We start from the raw sequence: 21,238 nt of genomic DNA, 5'->3' as shown, positions 1-21,238 counted from the left end.
TTATTATTAGTAAATTAATGCTTCCTTTTAAAAATCATTTTCTAGCATGAGCATCTGAGGATAGGTTAGTTAGATTTAGCAGAAAATACATTGCACATTGTGCTCTCCATATAAGTCAGTATAAGCAATCCAGAGATAGTACCGAATAATGGAAACGTCCAAAATGTCTTTCTTTGGTTTTTGTCACCTTCATTTCGGAGTAAGGATAATGATCTATTACAGAATTTTTATATTTTATTGTCATTCAGAGAAGCAGTTTCAACTCATCTATGAAGGGTGGCTGTATGAGGAGTGATTCTGTTCTTTTTATTTTTAAATTATGAAAAATTTTAAGATTCTTGATGTGGTAATTCATAAAACGCAAAAAGTTTCATAATGAAGTACTTAATGTCAGGAAAAATGTGAAGATCTCGTAGGTGAGAGAATCATAAACATTAATTGTATCATGGCAACTAGAATCAAGGTATAAAAATATTGAAGAGAGACTTTGTTTTGAGAGAACTGAGTTGATATTTGTCATAAATTGGAATCTGGACATAGAATCATAGAAGTTCATTTATTTTGCTTCTTTGTAGTGGAACTCTATTTGATGTATAAATTTACTGTGTGTATGATTTTGAAATATTGCATCTCGTAACGCCAGGCTTGAACTTTTTGATAGAGAGGGATTGTTAGGCTGCTTGATTGGACACGTGAAGAATGCTCACATGGATTTGATATGTCTGGTTCTGTTTGAATTTCTGGATGAATAGGCTATAAATAACCAATGATTAATTAGGTGATAATCCATATTGGTAAGGATAATCAGTTAACGATGAGCAGCAGTACAGTGTAGGAGAGGACAGCCTTGAGAGCTAGGCAGAATTCAAATCCCTGAATCAGTGGATTGTAGTTTTCTCATTGATGAAATGGGTGTGTTGACTTAGAATTTGGTTCAGGCTCTATCATTGTTGGGGTATTGAGAGTGATGATTCTACATTTCTACCCTTGTAGATTGGTACCAATTGAGAAGGCAAAAACCAGACAGATGGAGATCAGAGTAACAGTTTTAATGTTGATGGTTTTGTTGTATTGGAAAATGTGACTTAAATCTGTGGCCTTCTACAGTTGGACTCCTCAGCACAACCCCTGTTTAGACTTTGGGCTTTTGTTTGAGAGAGACAGTTTGTGTATACAAAGCAAACACACATCCTGAATTGCTTCCCAGCACCCACTGGGCCCTGATGGCAGGAATAGAGAGAGGTGGGCTTACTATCTGCCTTTGAAAGGCAGGTCCATTTAGGCCTAGTGCATAGAAGAACTGAAAGGAAAATACAGGTTCCCTATAGGCAGACAGGTCTTAAAATGAGGAAAAGGCTGAGGCAGTTTTATTTGCCTGGATCCTTTTCCCAGTCCTTTAGAGGGGAGTGAATGAACAGTGACGGGAGGATAAAAGCTTCCTTCCAAATGCTTCAGAAATGGTACTTCTTTACCATGAAGCCATAGGAACTCTCCATTTGAAATTACAGTAACATTAGTTCAGTTCCCCAAAGGAAATATTTAACTACATTTAACATTAGCATTCAATTCCCTTATTATTATTTTTTTTAAGAAGATGTTGGGGGTAGGAGTTTATTAATTAATTTATTTTTTTATTTTTGCTGTATTGGGTCTTCGTTTCTGTGTGAGGGCTTTCTCTAGTTGTGGCAAGCAGGGGCCACTCTTCATCGTGGTGCGCGGGCCTCTCACTATCGCGGCCTCTCTTGTTGCGGAGCACAGGCTCCAGACGCGCAGGCTCAGTAGTTGTGGCTCACGGGCCTAGTTGCTCCACGGCATGTGGAATCCTCCCAGACCAGGGCTTGAACCCGTGTCCCCTGCATTAGCAGGCAGACTCTCAACCACTGCGCCACCAGGGAAGCCCCCCTTATTTTTTTTTAGCACATCTTTATTGGAGTATAATTGCTTTACAGTTGTGTTAGTTTCTGCTATATAACAAAGTGAATCAGCTGTATGTATACATATATCCCCATATCTCCTCCCTCTTGAGCCTCCCTCCCACTCTCCCTATCCCACCCTTCTAGGTGGTCACAAAGCACCGAACTGATCTCCCTGTGTTATGGGGCTGTTTCCTACAAGCTATCTATTTTATATATATGTCAATGCTGCTGTCTCACTTCCTCCCAGCTTACCCTGCCCCCCACCCCCATGTCCTCAAGTCCATTCTCTACGTCTGCGTCTTTATTCCTGTCCTGCCCCTAGGTTCATCAGAACCTTTTTTTTTTTAGATTCCATATACATGTTAGCATACGGTTTTTGTTTTTCTCTTTCTGACTTACTTCACTCTGTATGACAGTCTCTAGGTCCATCCACCTCACTACAAATAACTCAATTTTGTTTCTTTTTATGGCTGAGTAGTATCCCATTGTATATATGTGCCACATCTTCTTTATCCATTCATCTGTCGATGGACACTTAGGTTGCTTCCATGTCCTGGCTATTTGTAAATAGTGCTGCATTGAACATTGTGGTACATGTCTCTTTTTGAACTATGGTTTTCTCAGGATATATGCCCAGTAGTGGGATTGCTGGGTCATATGGCAGTTCTATTTTTAGTTTTTTAAGAAACCTCCATACTGTTCTCCATAGTGGCTGCATCAATTTACATTCCCACCAACAGTGCAAGAGGGTTCCCTTTTCTCCATACCCCCTCCAATATTTATTGTTTGTAGATATTTTGATGATGGCCATTCTGACCAGTGTGAGGTGATACCTCACCGGGTTTTGATTTGCATTTCTCTAATGATTAGTGATGTTCAGCATCCTTTCATGTGTTTGTTGGCAATCTGTATGTCTTCTTTGGAGAAATGTCTATTTAAGTCTTCTGCCCATTTTTTGATTGGGTTGTTTGTTTTTTTGATATCAATTCCCTTATTTTTAACCCTAAAACATCAATGGGGGGAAAAAAGCCCTATTCTACCCTTTTCCACATTTGAATTATGTCAGATGTGGTGTATTTTGCTTTTTTGGGTCAGAGAGTTGAATAATCTGAGGAGAGAATAGGTTTTGTGGAAGATTTCAGGCAATGTAATTTGTTACTATGGCTACTGCTAAATAAGAACTGGAGCACTCTGAACTATTTTATTAGTATAAACTTTATGTAAATTGTAATCTAACAGCTGTGCGCTCTTTAAGTATGGTCCTGGACAGTGGAATTATCGGGAAGCACATCTGGCCAAATATATAGCATGTCTCCTTTTTTGATATCTAAGGAAAAAGTGGCTATGCTTTATTGAGAGGTCACCCTGGTTTGAGTCTATCTTTTTGGATCCCTAGCTGAACTGTGGTATGAAACACAATCTGAGATTAATTTAACTACTTAAGTTCACTTACCGTATCATTCTTAACAAAGCAAACCTCTGCTTTTCCCACTTAACAAGAACCTTTGATTTCTGAATAGTGTAATATTAGATTAAAGTAAAAACACAACCAGTTTCTAAAGTTTAATCTTGATTATTCTGTTGTAAGTCTAATAATTCTTCTGTTGTAGGTTATCAGAACTCTAGTTTTTTTGGTTTTTTTTTTTGTCTTTTCCTTTGGTCATTCTATTTGTAAATTTTTTTTTCAGCAACAAAAGGGGAAGGAGAAGAAGATGAAACATAAATCAGCTTTTCTTTTTTTTAATCTTGTAAGCACCTGGCTTGAAAATATGCATAGAGGGCTTGGGGAACTATGAAAAAGGAGTTGAAAATATTCCAGAAAAGATTACTGAACACTTAGTTTGACCAGTTGGGTGTCTTTCAGACTGTGGAATATTTTTTTTCTCAAATTGAATTAGATATTAATTTACTTGAACTTGTTGTTGCTGCCTCATGAGGTGCATTATTTTTTGTGTTTAATCTTTCCTTTTTTCAATTTCAGCTGATCCTATTACGATACTAATGCCATCACTGTCTCCTACAATGGAAGAAGGGAACATTGTGAAATGGCTGAAAAAGGAAGGTGAGCAATGCATTTCTAATACCTGTGTTATTTGATCATTCTGGTGTTTTCCTAATCAGGTGGTTTACACAATACATGATATACATGAAATGATTGGTTCCTTTGCTTATTAATCTTAATTGTTTAAATAAAAATTTCTCATGGTAATGTAGCAAACGTTTTCTGGGTTCAACCTGTATCTCTTCACAAGCAGAGAATGGTAAACTATTTTAATGCTTTTTTCCAAGTTTTAGTTCTTATTCTTAGCTTTTAGTTTCAACATCATAAATTTGTCAATCCCCTGAAGTTAATTTGTGACTTTATAATGATTCTTTGTGTCTGCTTCCTGTAGCTAGGCAAGCTGATTATAAATTTCATTGGAAAGAATAGATAAGTAAGAATAATAAGAAAAACTCTCATTAAAGAAGAGCAGCAGAGGAGAGCTGTAGACCTACTAGATATTGAAACATGTTATTAAGCCTTTATAATAAAAACTGTGGTATTGGTGCTTAAAAAGACAGACTAACAGAACTGAATGGAAAATGAGGAAATAGACATGAATATTTAGTGTTTAAATAATGAAGGAAGACGATATTAGATTTAGTCTTTGTACTATCCCAATGATAAATTACAAGTGAATCAGTCACTTAATATACAAAAATGAAACCAGACAAGTACTAGGAAAAAGGCTGGTGAATTCCTCTGAACCTGGAAGTGGATAAACACCCTAACTACAACTCAAAATCCAGATGCAATAAGGGAAATATAGATAAATTTTATGGTAAAAATAATAACTTTATTATAGCTGAAAACATAATAAATAAAGTAAAAAAGATGACAAATTGGAGAAGGGTATTTGCAGTTTTTAATCACAAAGGGTTAGTATTTCTAAAAAATAGAGAATAAGAAAACTATCAACTCAGCAAGAAAATGGGCAAGATATAAGAACAGATGGTTTGCAGAAAAAGAACTGCAAATTGCCTCTAACATATGAAAAGCTATTTAATATTTGTACTAATAAATATGCAGAGTAATACTACACTGATACATCATTTCTTACCAATCATATTGACAGAAATTAAAAAGTTTGACAAGTTATTCTGTTGATGAGACTGTGGAGGGAATGGGGGGAAGCAGGCACTCTCAAACATTGCTGTAGGAAATGCAAAATGGTATAAGACCTAGGGGAGAGAACTTGTCAATACCTAGAAAACTTACATTTATATTTACCCTTTCGCCAGGCAGTTCTATTTCTAGGGATCCTATCTAAAGGCAAAAATAAGAAAAGATGCACATGTGAGGCTATTTATCGCAGCAGTGTTTGTAATAGCAAAAGTTAGAAACAATCCATCTGTTGGTCAGTACACAATTTGATGAATAACATATACTATATCCACAACTATAGAAAGGAATGAAGAGTGTCTCTTTATACTATTGTAGAGTGACTTTCAGGGGAAGAAAGCAGGGTGGTGACTAATAGATATAGTGTGTATCATTCATTGAAGAAAGGGATGGGAATACTAATATTTGGAAATTTTTTTAAAAAAAGGATAAAACAAAAACTTAACAACAAAAAAATGGTTATTTGGAGTGTGATGGAGGAAACAGTGTGGTGGGTGGAGAGAGGAGCAGAAGCTAGACTTCTCTGAATACATCTTGTTTTGTCTCCTTAACTTGGAACCATATACATATTTTGCATAATTTTAACACAGAATTTAATTTTAAAAGATCCCTAAAAATGGAAACCAATTGAAACAGAAGAACCTAATTATATATTGAGTTGCTGATATAACAACCATGCAGGGAGGGGCTATTTCAGATGTCAACAAACTTGACTATCTATCGCTACTAGATTGTAATTAAAGGACAATGACATCTCTAAAAATATCTTAAACTGTTTAGAGTAATAGTATTATAGTGGTTATGTTGGTATTGTTATTCTAAGGTTTTTTAAAATTATGGGATAAAGCAAATGAGTGGTTAAGATGATATTATTGGGAATCCAGCCTTTGAGTGTGGTTTAAAGGAAAAACAGATGAAAGATAGCTAAGGTTAAGGAAAGATCCTGTGATGGTAAATTTTGTAGCTCTTTTTCATGGCAGGGCCTGGAAAAATGACAAACCCACTAGCAATGAGCACCCCTAACAATGAGACTTTAGTATCTAATGTCATTTCCTACTAAAGTAAACCAAAGCTCTTTGGAAAATAGCTACTTCCAGGTCTGGGGCAGGAAATGTACAAGATGAGCTTGGAACATCTTGTCAATTTAGAAAGGAAAACAGTTATCAAAAACTTCTGAGGGCGTCTTAAAGGACTCAGGAGCCAAAAATGGGACAATTTGAGGATCAGTAAGAATAATATCTACAGTGTATTGAAACACATTAAATATATTTAAATTTGAAGCTCACAGTAGTACTAAAGAAAAATACTAATAGTTGGTCTGCTTTGGGGGATGCTAGTAAATTAACTTATTTTGAAAACTGGTAATAAGTGGAAAGACTCAAGTATTTTTCCCTGCCTTTCCTATATGAACTGTAGCTTAGAGTAACCAAGTAGTTGGTGATGATAAGTTTCTAATTATTGGCATATCCCAACTCTTAAAAGATGGAGGAATGATAGAATGTCACTGTATCACAATTTTGCAGTCTCTAATGAATTAAGGGATATAGCCAGTGACCATCAATGGTTGCTAATATCACAGAAAGAGAGAAAACCAGATAGTACCACCAGCTATAAGGTTGTCTTGCCAGAAAATTGAGCTGAATTGATCAAGCCTGTAGTTCTTGCTACCAATTTCCAGGAAATATAGGGGAAAGAGGCATGTATCTAATGACACCGTGAGGAATATATCAGCATAACCCAGACTGTGGGGATTTCTACAGGCCAATTTCGTCAACAAATAAATGTCAAGGGATGGGAAGATGGGGAAAGGAAGGAGGTAGGGGAACCTATAGCTTCAAGGAGATTTAAGAGACAGGTTCCAATGTAGGGAACTTATTTTGTTGATGATTCAAACAAATAAAACATTTGGGGAATTTGAAAATTATATGTTTAATTAGATTAAGAAATTAATCATTTTAGAGGTTTAATGATACTATGCTAATAATTTTTAAAATCTTATCTATAAGAGATATGAGTTGAAATATTTATGTATGAAATGATAGTACATCTGGCCTTAACTTCACAATACCTCTGGTGGGAGGATAAGATTATAAGTATTCATGAGTCAGTTGACAGTGTAATAGTTGTAAAAGTTGGTTCATTAACTTTCCTTATAACTTTTTTATATGTTTGAACCTTTTGTACTAATATATATTTTCTAAAGTTGTCCAGTCAGTAGTCTTTGGGATATAACTTGGAGTGAGAAACTATTCTTTCCTCAGCTTTTTATAAGCTCCAAGTGAATTTGAATCTTGCTGTTACTAAGAAAATACTTGCTACAATACTACCTACAAAACTGTATTAATCTATTGTTTATAGCAACCATTTTGCCAGATTTTTTTAAATTTATTTTTTTACTGAGGTAACATTAGTTTATAACATTGTCTGTTTCACGTGTACAGCGTTACATTTCTACTTCTGTATATGCTACAGCATGCTCACCACCAAAAACTTAGTTTCCGTCTGTCACTACACAGTTGATCTTATTTGCCCATTTTGTCCTCCCCTCCTTCCCCTGGCCCTTCCGCTCTGGTAACCACTACTGTATTCTCTGTAGCTACGTGTTTGTTCCTGTTTGGTTTGCTTTGTTCATTTCTTTTGTTTTGTTTTGTTTTTTTATATTCTATACATATCGTGAAATTCTACAGTATTTGTCTTTCTTTGACTTATTTCATCTAGCATAATACCCTCAAGGTCCATCCATGCTGTTGCAAATAGCGAGATTTTCATCTTTTTTATGGCTGAGTAGTATTCCATTATATATATGCGTATATCTCACATCTTTTTTTTTTTTGGCAGTGCGCGGGCCTCTCACTGTTGTGGCCTCTCCCTTTGTGGAGCACAGGCTCCGGACGCGCAGGCTCAGCAGCCATGGCTCACGGGCCTAGCCATTCCGTGGCATGTGGGATCTTCCCGGACCAGGGCACGAAACCATGTCCCCTGCATCGGCAGGCAGACTCTCAACCACTGCGCCACCAGGGAAGCCCTATATCTCACATCTTTATCCATTTATCCATTGATGGGCACGTAGGTTGTTTCCATACCTTGGCTATTGTAAATAATTATTTTGCCAGATTTTAATACTTAGTATGGTGCTTAAAAAATAAGACTAAGCATATGAAGGCCAAAGAGATAAGGATGCTACAGCGCTCATGGTGCAGAAGGAGGACAGAGGAAAAATTACTGTGAAGGAAGCTGGAGAAGGAGACTTTTTATTTTTCTGACAGCTGCTTTCTTTTCCTTTTTCCTTCCTCTGGTCGTTGCCATATGTGTCTGTAGAGTAACCAGGTACTGACTGTGGGATGGATTCTTTTAGCCATCTCCCTATGCTTTACTCATTCTGCAACATGTTAAACTTTTGGGGAGATGAATCTCCAGTCCCTTATTAGGGCTCATTGGACAGATGCACAGAGAAATTGACCAGATGAGTTCCCCATAGCCATTATTATGCTTCAGCGTGAGAAATGGTCTGGGAGGATTTGACTGATTCCAGAGACTAGCCCTGGCAAGGACTTCTGGGGTCTCTATATGTGATTCAGTGGGCATGGGAGGTCATCCAGGCAAATGTTGGTATTGAGTGGTCCAGGCTAGCGCTCATAAAATTGTATAGATTAAAAGCTTTTGCACAGTAAAGGAAACCATAAACAAGATGAAAAGACAACCCTCAGAATGGGAGAAAATATTTGCAAACGAAGCAACTGACAAAGGATTAATCTCCAAAATACACAAGCAGCTCATACGGCTCAATATCAAAAAAACAAACAACCCAATCCCCAAGTGGGCAGAAGACCTAAATAGACATCTCTCCAAAGAAGATACAGATTGCCAACAAACACATGAAAGGATGTTCAGCATCACTAATCATTAGAGAAATGCAAATCAAAACTACAGTGAGGTATCATCTCACACCAGTCAGAATGGCCATCATCAAAAAAATCTACAAACAATAAATGCTGGAGAGGTTGTGGAGAAAAGGGAACCCTCTTGCACTGTTGGTGGGAATGTAAATTGATACAGCCATTATGGAGAACAGTATGGAGGTTCCTTAAAAAACTTAAAACAGAACTACCATATGACCCAGTAACCCCACTGCTGGGCATATACCCTGAGAAAACTATAGTTCAAAAAGAGACATGTACCACAATGTTCATTGCAGCACTATTTACAATAGCTAGGACGTAGAAGCAACTTAAGTGTCCATTGGCAGATGAATGGATAAAGAAGTTGTGGCACATATATACAATGGAATATTACTCAGCCATAAAAAGAAACAAAATTGAGTTACTTGTAGTGAGGTGGATGACCTAGAGACTGTCATACAGAGTTGAAGTAAGTCAAAAAGAGAAAAACAAAAACCATATGCTAACACATATGTATGGAATCTAAAAAACAAAAAAAAAAGTGGTTCTGATGAACCTAGGGGGAGGACAGGAATAAAGACGCAGACATAGAGAATGGAACTGAGGACACGGGGAGAGGGAAGGGTAAGCTGGGACGAAGTGAGAGATTAGCATTGACATATATACACTACCAAATGTAAAACAGATAGCTAGTGGGAAGCAACCGCATAGCACAGGGAGATCAGCTCGGTGCTTTGCGACCACCTAGAGGGGTGGGATAGGGAGAGTGGGAAGGAGACGCAAGAGGGAGGGGATATGGGGATATATGTATGCATATAGCTGATTCACTTCGTTATATAGCAGAAACTAACACAACGTTGTAAAGCAATTATACTCCAATAAAGATGTTAAAAAAAATTGTATAGAGAGAACTTAGGCAGTGAGTAAGAGTTCAGAGTCTAACAGAGTTATGCTGTGATTCTAGGAGATGAGCCGTTCATGGCAGTGAGGACAAATGTTGGGCGTTGGGAAAAAGGCTGCAAGTATTTAGTAGCTTGGGAGTTTGAGAGAAGGTCTCAGTTCTTGCAGGTGGGGTGGGCAGGGCTGGGGTGCTAGGAAACTCAACAAGAGAAATTACAGAATGGGCCTCACAGCAGGAGTTTGGGACTGTGGAATGGGCCACTATAGAGGATAGGAGGTATGGCACAATGAGGCTATCCAGATGACAATGACTGGTCCTTGATGTGCTATGTACCACCTCTGATTGGAAGCACAACTTAATTCTGTTCCTTAGTGGTGAACATGTCTGAGTTTTGATGTTTCCTTTTGTGGTTATGACTGGCATATTAATAATCAATAGAACAGACCCAGCAGCACTGTAAATGACTGATCAGTAAATATATTGGCAGAGGGGAGAGTAAGGCAAGAGCAGGAGATGTGACAGGCATCAAGAAGGCTTTACAGATGAGGTACTATTTGAGTTGGTCCTTATATAATACATGGGCTTTTTTTTTTTAAAAAAAAAAAAGAAGGACATTATAAGTAATGTAAACAATTTGTCAAAATCTTGGAAGTGAGATGTCATGACATATATTTTGGCAACCGTAGGTAGTTCTGGCTGCATTAAGGGCATGGTGGATGTGAAATAAGATAGGTTATAGGAAGGATCTTGAATATCAAGCTGCAGTTTATTAGTCTGTGAGTGTCCTTATCCTAAAGCCAAGAGGTAAGGACACTCATGGTTATTTTGTAGGAAGTGGTCTTTACGTGCTTTCTTGAGCCCTGACAGTAGCCTTGCACTAAATGGAACAGGCCCTAGGAGTGCTCTCGTATCAAAAGCTAACTGTAGGCAATTTAAGTAGTTCCCTTTACAGGCTCACATTGGAAAGGCCAGTCCTGAGGACTTCTAGTCAGTATGACCATCTAAACAGATGCGGTCAGGGTTCTGCTCACTTCGGGGTAGAAAATTATAAGACAGATTTTTTAAACGTAAGTTGAGCTTAAACACAGGAAAGAGGAATCACCAAATCCAGCAATGTCCAGAACGGTGAGCAGGAGTTGACTACATGCCCCGCTGGGCCTGAGCTGGAAGGGTGGAATAACTGAGATTGGGAAACAGTGGTGTTTTTTTGTGGGCAGGTGGGGAAATTGAGAATTAGGTTCAGGAGGAAACTTGCAAAAGCCTCTTAGCCTCATCCACCAGAGGGCAGATAGCAGAAGAAAGAAGAACTCAAATTCTGCAGCCTCTGGAACAAAAACCACATTCACAGAAAGAGAGACAAGGTGAAAAGGCAGAGGGCTATGTACCAGATGAAGGAACAAGATAAAACCCCAGAAAAACAACTAAATGAAGTGGAGATAGGCAACCTTCCAGAAAAAGAATTCAGAATAATGATAGTGAAGATGATCCAGGACCTCAGAAAAAGAATGGAGGCAAAGATCGAGAAGATGCAAGAAATGTTTAACAAAGACCTAGAAGAAATAAAGAACAAACGAACAGAGATGAACAGTACAATAACTGAAATGAAAAATACACTAGAAGGAATCAATAGCAGAATCACTGAGGCAGAAGAACGGATAAATGACCTGGAAGACAGAATGGTGGAATTCGCTGCTGTGGAACAGAATAAAGAAAAAAGAATGGAAAGTAATGAAGACAGCCTAAGAGACTTCTGGGACAACATTAAATGCAACAACATTCTCATTATAGGGGTCCCAGAAGGAGAAGAGAGAGAGATAGGACCCGAGAAAATATTTCAAGAGATTATAGTCAAAAACTTCCCTAACATGGGAAAGGAAATAGCCACCCAAGTCCAGGAAGCACAGAGAGTCCCATACAGGATAAACCCAAGGAGAAACACACCGAGACACATAGTAATCAAATTGGCAAAAATTAAAGACAAAGAAAAATTATTGAAAGCAGCAAGGGAAAAACAACAAATACAAGGGAACTCGCATATGGTTAACAGCTGATTTCTCAGCAGAAACTCTACAAGCCAGAAGGGAGTGGCATGATATACTTAAAGTGATGAAAGGGAAGAACCTAGAACCAAGATTACTCTACCTGGCAAGGATCTCATTCATATTCGATGGAGAAATCAAAAGCTTTACAGACAAGCAAAAGCTAAGAGAATTCAGCACCACCAAACCAGCTCTACAACAAATGCTAAAGGAATTTCTCTAAGTGGGAAACATAAGAGAAGAAAAGGACCTACAAAATAAACCCAAAACAATTAAGAAAATTGTCATAGGAACATACATATCGATAATTACCTTAAACATGAATGGATTAAATGCTCCAACCAAAAGACAGAGGTTCGCTGAATGGATACAAAAACAAGACCCATATTTATGCTGTCTACAAGAGACCCACTTCAGACCTAGGGACACCTTCAGACTGGAAGTGAGGGGATGGAAAAAGATATTCCATGCAAATGGAAATCAAAAGAAAGCTGGAGTAGCAATACTTATATCAGATAAAATAAACTTTACAATAAAGAATGTTATAAGAGACAAGGAAGGACACTACATAATGATCAAGGGATCAATCCAAGAAGAAGATATAACAATTATAAATATATATGCACCCAACATAGGAGCACCTCAATACATAAGGCAACTGCTAAGATCTATAAAAGAGGAAATCGACAGTAACACAATAATAGTGGGGGACTTTAACACCTCACTTACATCATTGGACAGATCATCCAAACAGAAAATTAATAAGAAACACAAGCTTTAAATGACACAATAGACCAGATAGATTTAATTGATATTTATAGGACATTCCATCCAAGAACAGCAAATTACACTTTCTTCTCAAGTGCGCACGGAACATTCTCCAGGATAGATCACATCCTGGGTCACAAATCAAACCTCAGTAAATTTAAGAAAATTGAAATCGTATCAAACATCTTTTCTGACCGCAATGATATGAGATTAGAAATCAGTTACGGGGTAAAAAATGTAAAAAACACAAACACGTGGAGGCTAAACAATATGTTACTAAATAACTAAGAGATCACTGAAGAAATCAAAGAGGAAATCAAATACCTAGAGACAAACGATAATGAAAACATGATGACACAAAACCTGTAGGGTGCAGCAAAAGAAGTTCTAAGAGGGAAGTTTATAGCTGTATAAGCCCACCTCAAGAAACAAGAAAAATCTCAAATAAACAATCTAACCTTACACCTAAAGGAACTAGAGAAAGAAGAACAAACAAAACCCAAAATTAGCAGAAGGAAAGAAATCATAAAGATCAGAGCAGAAATAAATGAAATAGAAACAAAGAAAACAGTAGCAAAGATCAATAAAACTAAAAACAGGTTCTTTGAGAAGATAAACAAGATTGATAAACTATTAGCCAGACTCATCAAGAAAAAGAGGGAGAGGACTCAAACCATTAAAACTAGAAATGAAAAAGGAGAAGTTACAACAGACACCACAGAAATACAAAGCATCTTAAGAGACTACTACAAGCAACTCTGTGCCAATAAAATGGAGAACCTGGAAGAAATGGACAAATTCTTAGAAAGGTATAACCTTCCAAGACTGAACCAGGAAGAAATAGAAAATATGAACAGACCAATCACAAGTAATGAAATTGAAACTGTGATTCAAAATCTTCCAACAAACAAAAGTCCAGGACCAGATGGCTTCACAGATGAATTCTATCAAACATTTAGAGAAGACCTAACACCCATCCTTCTCAAACTCTTCCAAAAAATTGCAGAGGAAGGAACACACCCAAACTCATTCTATGAGGCCACCATCACCTGATACCAAAACCAAAGATACTACAAAAAAGAAAATTACACGCCAGTATCACTGATGAATGTAGATGCAAGAATCCTCAACAAACTACTAGCAAACAGAATCCAACAACACATTAAAAGGATCATACACCATGATCAATTGGGATTTATCCCAGGGATGCAAACATTCTTCAATATATGCAAATCAATCAATGTGATACACCATATTAACAAATTGAAGAATGAAAACCATATGATCATCTCAATAGATGCAGAAAAACGTTTTGACAAAATTTTACACCCATTTATGAAAAAAAAAAAGACTCTCCAGAAAGTGGGCATAGAGGGAACCTACCTCAACATACTAAAGGCCATATACGAAAAACCCACAGCAACCATCATTCTCAATGGTGAACAGCTGAAAGCATTTCCTCTAAGATCAGGAACGAGGCAAGGACGTCCACTCCCGTCACTGTTATTCAACATAGTTTTGGAAGTCCTAGCCATGCAATCAGAGAAGGAAAATAAATAAAAGGAATACAAATTGGAAAAGAAGAAGTAAAACTGTCACTGTTTGCAGATGACATGATACTATATATAGAGAACCCTAAAGATGCCATCAGAAAACTACTAGAGCTAATCAATGAATTTGGTAAAGTTGCAGGATACAAAATTAATGCACAGAACTCTCTTGCATTCCTATACACTAATAATGAAAAATCTGAAAGGGAAATTAAGGAAACACTCCCATTTACCATTGCAACAAAAAGAATAAAATACCTAGGAATAAACCTACCTGAAGAGACGAAAGATCTGTATTCAGAAAACTATAAGACACTGTTGAAAGAAATTAAAGATGATATCAACAGATAGAGAGATATACCATGTTCTTGGATTGGAGGAATCAATATTGTGAAAATGACTATACTACCCAAAGCAATCTACAGATTCAATGCAATCCCTATCAAATTACCAATGGCATTTTTTACAGAACTAGAACAAAAAATCTTAAAATTTGTATGGAGACACAAAAGACCCCGAGTAGCCAAAGCAGTCTTGAGGGAAAAAAACAGAGCTGGAGGAATCAGACTCCCTGACTTCAGACTACACTACAAAGCTACAGTAATCAAGACAATATGGTAGTGGCACAAAAACAGAAATATAAATCAGTGGAACAGGATAGAAAGCCCAGGGATAAACCCACGCACCTATGGTCATTCAATCTATGACAAAGGACGCAAGGATATACAATGGAGAAAAAATAGTAAGTGTTGCTGGGAAAACTGGACAGCTGCATGTAAAAGAATGAAATGAGAACACTCCCTAACACCATACACAAAAATAAACTCAAAATTGATTAGAGACCTAAACGTAAGACCGGACACTATAAAGCTCTTAGAGGAAAACATAGGAAGAACACTCTTTGACATAAATCACAGCAAGATCTTTTGATCCACCTCCTAGAGTAATGGAAATAAAAACAAAAATAAACAAATGGGACCTAATGAAACTTAAAAGCTTTTGCAAAGCAAAGGAAACTACAAACAAGACGAAAAGACACCCCTCAGAATGGGAAAAAATATTTGCAAATGAATCAACAGACAAAGGGTTAATCTCCAAAATATATAAACAGCTCATGTGGCTTAATATTCAGAAAACAAACAACCCAATCAAAAAAGGGGCAGAAGACCTAAATAGACATTTCTCCAAAGAGGACATACAGATGGTCAAGAAGCACATTAAATGCTGCTCAACATCACTAATTATTAGAGAAATGCAAATCAAAAGTACAATGAATGAGGGGGCTTCCCTGGTGGCGCAGTGGTTGAGAGTCCGCCTGCCGTTGCAGGGGACACGGGTTCGTGCCCCGGTCCGGGAGGATCCCGCATGCCGCGGAGCGGCTTGGCCCGTGGGCCATGGCCGCTGGGCCTGTGCGTCCAGAGCCTTTGCTCCACGGCAGGAGAGGACACAACAGTGAGAGGTCCGCTTACCGCAAAAAAAAAAAAAAAAAAAATCCTACAATGAGGTATCACCTCACACCAGTTAGAATGGCCATCATCAGAAAATCTGCAAATAACAAATGCTGGAGAGGGTGTGGAGAAAAAGGAACCCTCTTGCACTGTTGGTGAGAATGTAAATTCATACAGCCACTATGGAGAACAGTATGGAGGTTCCTTAAAGAACTAAAAATCGAATTACCATATGACCCAGCAATCCCACTACTGGGCATATACCCAGAGAAAACCATAATTCAAAAAGACACATGCACCCCAATGTTCAGTGCAGCACTATTTACAATAGCCAGGTCATGGAAGCAACCTAAATGCCCATCGACAGATGAATGGATAAAGAAGATGTGGTACATATGTACAATGGAGTATTACTCATCCATAAAAAGGAACGAAATTGGGTCATTTGTAGAGATGTGGATGAATCTAGAGACTCTCATACAGAGTGAAGTGAGTCAGAAAGAGAAAAACAAATATTGCATATTAATGCATATATGTGGAACCTAGGAAAACGGTACAGATGAACCGATTTGCAGAGTAGAAATTGAGAGACAGATGTAGAGAACAAACGTATGGACACCAAGAGGGGAAAGCGGAGTGGGGTGGGGGTGGTGGTGGGATGAATTGGGCGATTAGGATTGACATGTATACACTGATGTGTATAAAATGGATGACTAATAAGAACCTGCTGTATATATACCAAAAAAAAAGCTGGAGAAAAAAAAGAATTAGGTTCGGTTTGGATGTGGTAAAGTTTGAGTTCCTTTTTAGATATTCAAGGGAATGTGTTCAATAGACAGTTGATTATAGGAGTTAAAGTTTAGGAGTGAAGTCTGACTTGATAGACATTTTAGAGTCACCACCCTATAAATGGAATTTAATGCCATAAAATGGCTAACAGACAAATATATTTATTTGTCTTGGAATAAAAATGCTTACCTTGTTGAAAATGTTCTCTCATCGGCATTTCTTCATGAGGCTTTGGTGTTCAGATTTGTGGTATTTGCATTTTCTGGAAACCCATACGTAGAGGTAAAGTGGTCCTGGGCTGATAATCTTCCTTGGTTACTTGGCAGAAGCCATTATTCTGGAAGAACATAGTCTCTAATCCAACTCACACAAGATTCCCAGATAAAGTCCCACTTAACCACAGATTCACAGTTCCAAATTTAATAATTGACATGGAAGCTGCCCTTTAGGGGCAAACGTTATTAGGCATAACAAGTAACAGGATTAGACCTCCAGGAACTTCAGCTAATTGGAATTACTAGATACGTAAAAACGTATGTTTGAAACGACAAAACGTGTAAGAGAAGGAATTGAAAATATGAAAAAAGACAAACACTATCCAAAAAGTCCAGACAGGTTTGAAAAGAACAAATAGAACTTCTAGGAATGAAAAATGTTGTCTCTAAAATTAGAAAATGAAAAACTCAAGGTTGGATTAAGGTGTGATTAGACGTGTCTTACCAAAGGATTCGTGAAGTTCAACCTGTTAGCCTGCATGCAGTAGCAGTAGAGAATATAAAAGAGAAGCTAAGACACAAATAATAAAATGAGAATCCTCTGCTAACCCAATAGGAAGAATTCCAGAAGGAGAAAAAAGAGAGAATGAGGAAGAGGTAATATTCAACCAAAAAATGGCAGAGTTGTCTAGAATTTGAGAAAGACACATGTCATATAAATGAAAGAGACAGTGCTTCATTAGGAAGCATTTTGAGCAATCGGCTCTGCATGGCTGCTGCCATCTTCTAAAATAATTATCAGTATCTAAGAAAGTTTCACCTTTATAAATAATGCAGTCAGTTGGAATCTATTTTTAAGTTTTTTTCCTGATGAATTACAGAGCTTTGGCTATTTCCATATCCAGTATGACAGAGTGTTGGTGTCATTAAAGAATGATTCAGACACAGACCAGCCTTTTAGGATTATTATAAAATGATTAAATTTCTTCACACTTTGAGACCTTGATAGGCAAGTAGATAGGAGGATTCTTTGGACCACATTTATCTCTCAGACTTCTAGCTCGCTGGCAGTCTGATAAGTTATTCACACCCATTAGAATATGGTGAGTATAATGCAGAGCCAGGAGACAAATGGTTTCATCATTCTATTCTTTTTCTTTTGATTACTTGTGCTATTTTCATGCAGGACAAGCCAGGGTGTACTTTAAGCCCCTGGAGCATGTTTCCTTGAAGGTTGCTTTTAAAATTCTGTGTTCTGCCAACTCAGGAGAAATGTTGTTTACCAGTACACATAAGTAATTGAGAGCAATCTAAATCGTTGGTTCTCTGTAATTCACTGGCTTCATTTTTAGTTCATCACCTTTGTGATTTTTTTGAGCATAATTTAGTTCCTTTTTTAAGATTTTTTAAAAAATATTTATTTATTTATTTGGCTGCGCCGGGTCTTAGTGCACCACACGGCATCTTTGTAGTGGCGTGTGGGATCTTTAGTCACGGCATGTGGGAATCTTTTAGTTGCAGCATGCAGGCTCTTAGTTGCAGGATGTAGTTCCCTAACCAGGGATCGAACCCGGGCCCCCTGCATTGGGAGTCTTAACTACTGGACCACCAGGGAAGTCCATCGTAATTTAGTTCTTTAACATTTATGTATTGTTACACATGGGTATGACTATATATGTCTAAGTATGTTTGGTGCTTGGTACATAACTTGGTTCAGTCGTTATGTATTAAAAACATTTATATTCTACAAGAAAACTTTTTTTTTTTTTTTTTTTTTGAGGTATGTGGGCCTCTCACTGTGTGGCCTCTCCCGTTGCGGAGCACAGGCTCCGGACGCGCAGGCTCAGCGGCCACGGCTCATGGGCCCAGCCGCTCCACGGCATGTGGGATCTTCCCAGACTGGGGCACGAACCCGTGTACCCTGCATCGGCAGGCGGACTCTCAACCACTGCGCCACCAGGGAAGCCCCCTAAGAAAGCTTTTAATATACCTTTTTTTCTTATTAGCTATGTTTTTAAAAATTTTTATCTTGAGATCTTTATTGTATGGTCACTGTTATTTAAAACTGAGTTTAGACCTTCAAACATTAAGGGGATTGAATTTTTTTCATGAAAATGAATAGTGTTGTATATAATTTTGAATCTAGTTTATTTTTAAGCTAATGCTAATGATCTGATAACCTTTAGTGGATGGCAGTTCGGTCTTACAAATCTTTAAGATTTCTTGAAAATCTGAGACTCTGTAATTCACAACTGTTACTAATGTATGTGTGTGTGTGTGTGTGTGTGTGTGTGTGTGTCTGTTTTAAGCCAAGGCAATAAGGGTGCAGTGAAAAGAACTCTAGTCTAGGTTTGTCCTTTGGGGTTCCCACTCTGTCATGAAATATCTGGGAGTGAGTTGAATTAGATGATTTCTAAGATATATCCTTGACTTTAGAATTCTGTGATAACTCAGTTTCCTTTTCTTTTTTGAAGTCATAGTGTTGTATCACAACCTCCTCAGAAGCTTCCTGGGTGTAATCTGAAATCGGCCTCATACATGGAGGATAGGGAGTGATGGAAGAAAGAGGCTCCAGGTTGGTAGGTGGCAGGTTTAATTAAGCAAAGGGACTTTCATGGGAGGAGGCCTTAACTGGGCTTGATCACGTATACTGTCCAGGTGGTCTCAGCACCACAGTACTATCTCAAGGCTATGTCCTTGGGCAGCTTCCAGCACTGGGAAGGCAAGCGGAGCACACATTTCACAGATGGGGAGGGGGTGAGGGACCTCCAGTTACTCTTGCCCAGCTAAGTGGCCACGTCCTCTTGATAACCTGTCTCATCACATGGAAACATGCAATAATATAGCATGTAAATTATTCCCATCTTCGTTGATCTAATGAATGTTAGAAAAGTAGTTTTGTAATGAATATTAGAATACTTAATTTCAGTCTGAGAGGATTAAGTAAAGAATATGCATTATTAACTTAGTAGAGAAAACAGTTCAAAAATGCCAGGTAACATGTACAGTTTCAAAACCTGAAAGGTGAATTGAGCCACATTCCACATTTTTATTACAAACTTGTTATTTGGTGGGGGAAGTGTGTGTCAGATTATTTTTAGTTTAATTAAAGTGTATATAGATTGTTTTTCATCAGTTGTAAGGTCATATCTGTTAAAATAACAAAAAGGAAGAAAATATTCTTGTTCCACCCTTTTGTGAGAGAATATTTGAGGGTATGAAAAACATTGTTTTCTTTCTTGAGATATTTAAGAGCTTATCCTGAAACACTGGAACAAAACTAGACTGAGGTAGTTACATGAGGTACTTGGCCACACATTGTCTGGAACAGCGTAGAACTTGCTTCATTAGCCATGTTACTGCTGCTGCCCTTGGTGTTTGTTATCCTTCAGAGACTGTCATTTTATGTGGGCTTTCCTTTTTTCATGGGACTGGGAATCTTGAATATTTAAAACAATTTTTGTGTAAATCTTAGATTGTATAATTAATACAGTGTGTAAAATTCAGAAGTAAAACTGTCTTAAAGGTGTTGTTCACTATTTGAATTGTTATCACCAGGTGCTACTAGAGAGTTAAATGGGTCTCTGGCTTCTATTGTAGATGAGGCTTTGGTTTCTGTTATTTCTGGGGATTTGTATACATGTTTGGATGCTAAAATGGAAAACTTCTGAAGTGTGCGTTTCACAAATAACTTGAGTGTTTTTTCAGTACACTACTATTTTAACAGCTTTTGAGGTATAATTTACACACTATTAACAGTCACCTATTTTAAGTGCTCAATTCAGTGATTTTTTAGTGAATATATAGAGTTCTTCAGCCATCACCAAAATACAACTTTAGAACGTTTATATCACCCCCAAAACTCCCTAATGCTTGATTGCAGTCACTTCTTTCTCTTATCCCTATCTTGATCTGCGTTCTATCTCTAAAACTTTGCCTTTTCTGGGCATTTAATGTAAATAGAATCATGTATTATGAAGTCTTTTGTGACTGGCTTCTTTGATTTAGCATGATTTTGCAGTTCATCCATGTTGTAGCATGTATCAACATATCAACAGTTCATTCCTTTAGTTGCTGAATAGCATTCCATCATTATGCTTTTTTACGTTTATTGTTAATATTTCTATTATGTCAGAATTATAGAATTGGTGAGTGGAATTGGTGAGATTACAGTATTATTCAATAGAGCTTCCTGTAGTGATGGAAATGTTCCATGTCTGCACTGTCCAGTGTAGTAACCACGAGCCACATGTGTGTTGGGCACTTGAAATGGGTAATGCAGTGAAATTTAAGAGCCAGAAGGATGTAAGGGAGGTTAACTTTGCCTAGCAGTTTCCTTCTCAAACAACTACTCCTGCCTTGAGTCCTCAGAGCAGGATGCCCTAGGAGCCGGGTTGCCTGGGGTCTTGGGCCATGCAAGTAATATCTTTTCGTGTGTGATGAAGAGTTGGCAAACACTGACTAGGGCCCCCTTCTCTATCCTCCCACGCTGCCGTAGGCACTGACTGTATGAGATTGGCATTGCCTGCTTGTTTGTACTCTTCCTCAGT

General features: G+C 37.7%; 1 protein-coding gene across 2 annotated transcripts in view; it reads left to right on the top strand.

Moving 5' to 3' along the window:
* The window catches only part of PDHX (pyruvate dehydrogenase complex component X), a 77,357-nt gene that overhangs the window by 9,870 nt on the left and 46,249 nt on the right, over positions 1 to 21,238 (top strand). For both annotated transcript variants that reach the window (XR_004041280.2, XM_030864729.2), the window contains exon 2: positions 3,898 to 3,978. Coding sequence is in view for 1 of the 2 variants with exons in the window: in XM_030864729.2 (XP_030720589.2) it covers positions 3,898 to 3,978 (81 nt within the window). In the remaining variant the exon portion in view is untranslated. The remainder of the gene's footprint in view (positions 1 to 3,897; positions 3,979 to 21,238) is intronic.

The sequence above is a fragment of the Globicephala melas genome, chromosome 8 (genome assembly GCF_963455315.2).
Source record: "Globicephala melas chromosome 8, mGloMel1.2, whole genome shotgun sequence".
Taxonomy (NCBI): Eukaryota; Metazoa; Chordata; class Mammalia; order Artiodactyla; family Delphinidae; genus Globicephala; species Globicephala melas.
The sequence above is the reverse complement of the archived record's forward strand: the minus strand, read 5'-3'. Positions and strand labels throughout refer to the sequence as shown.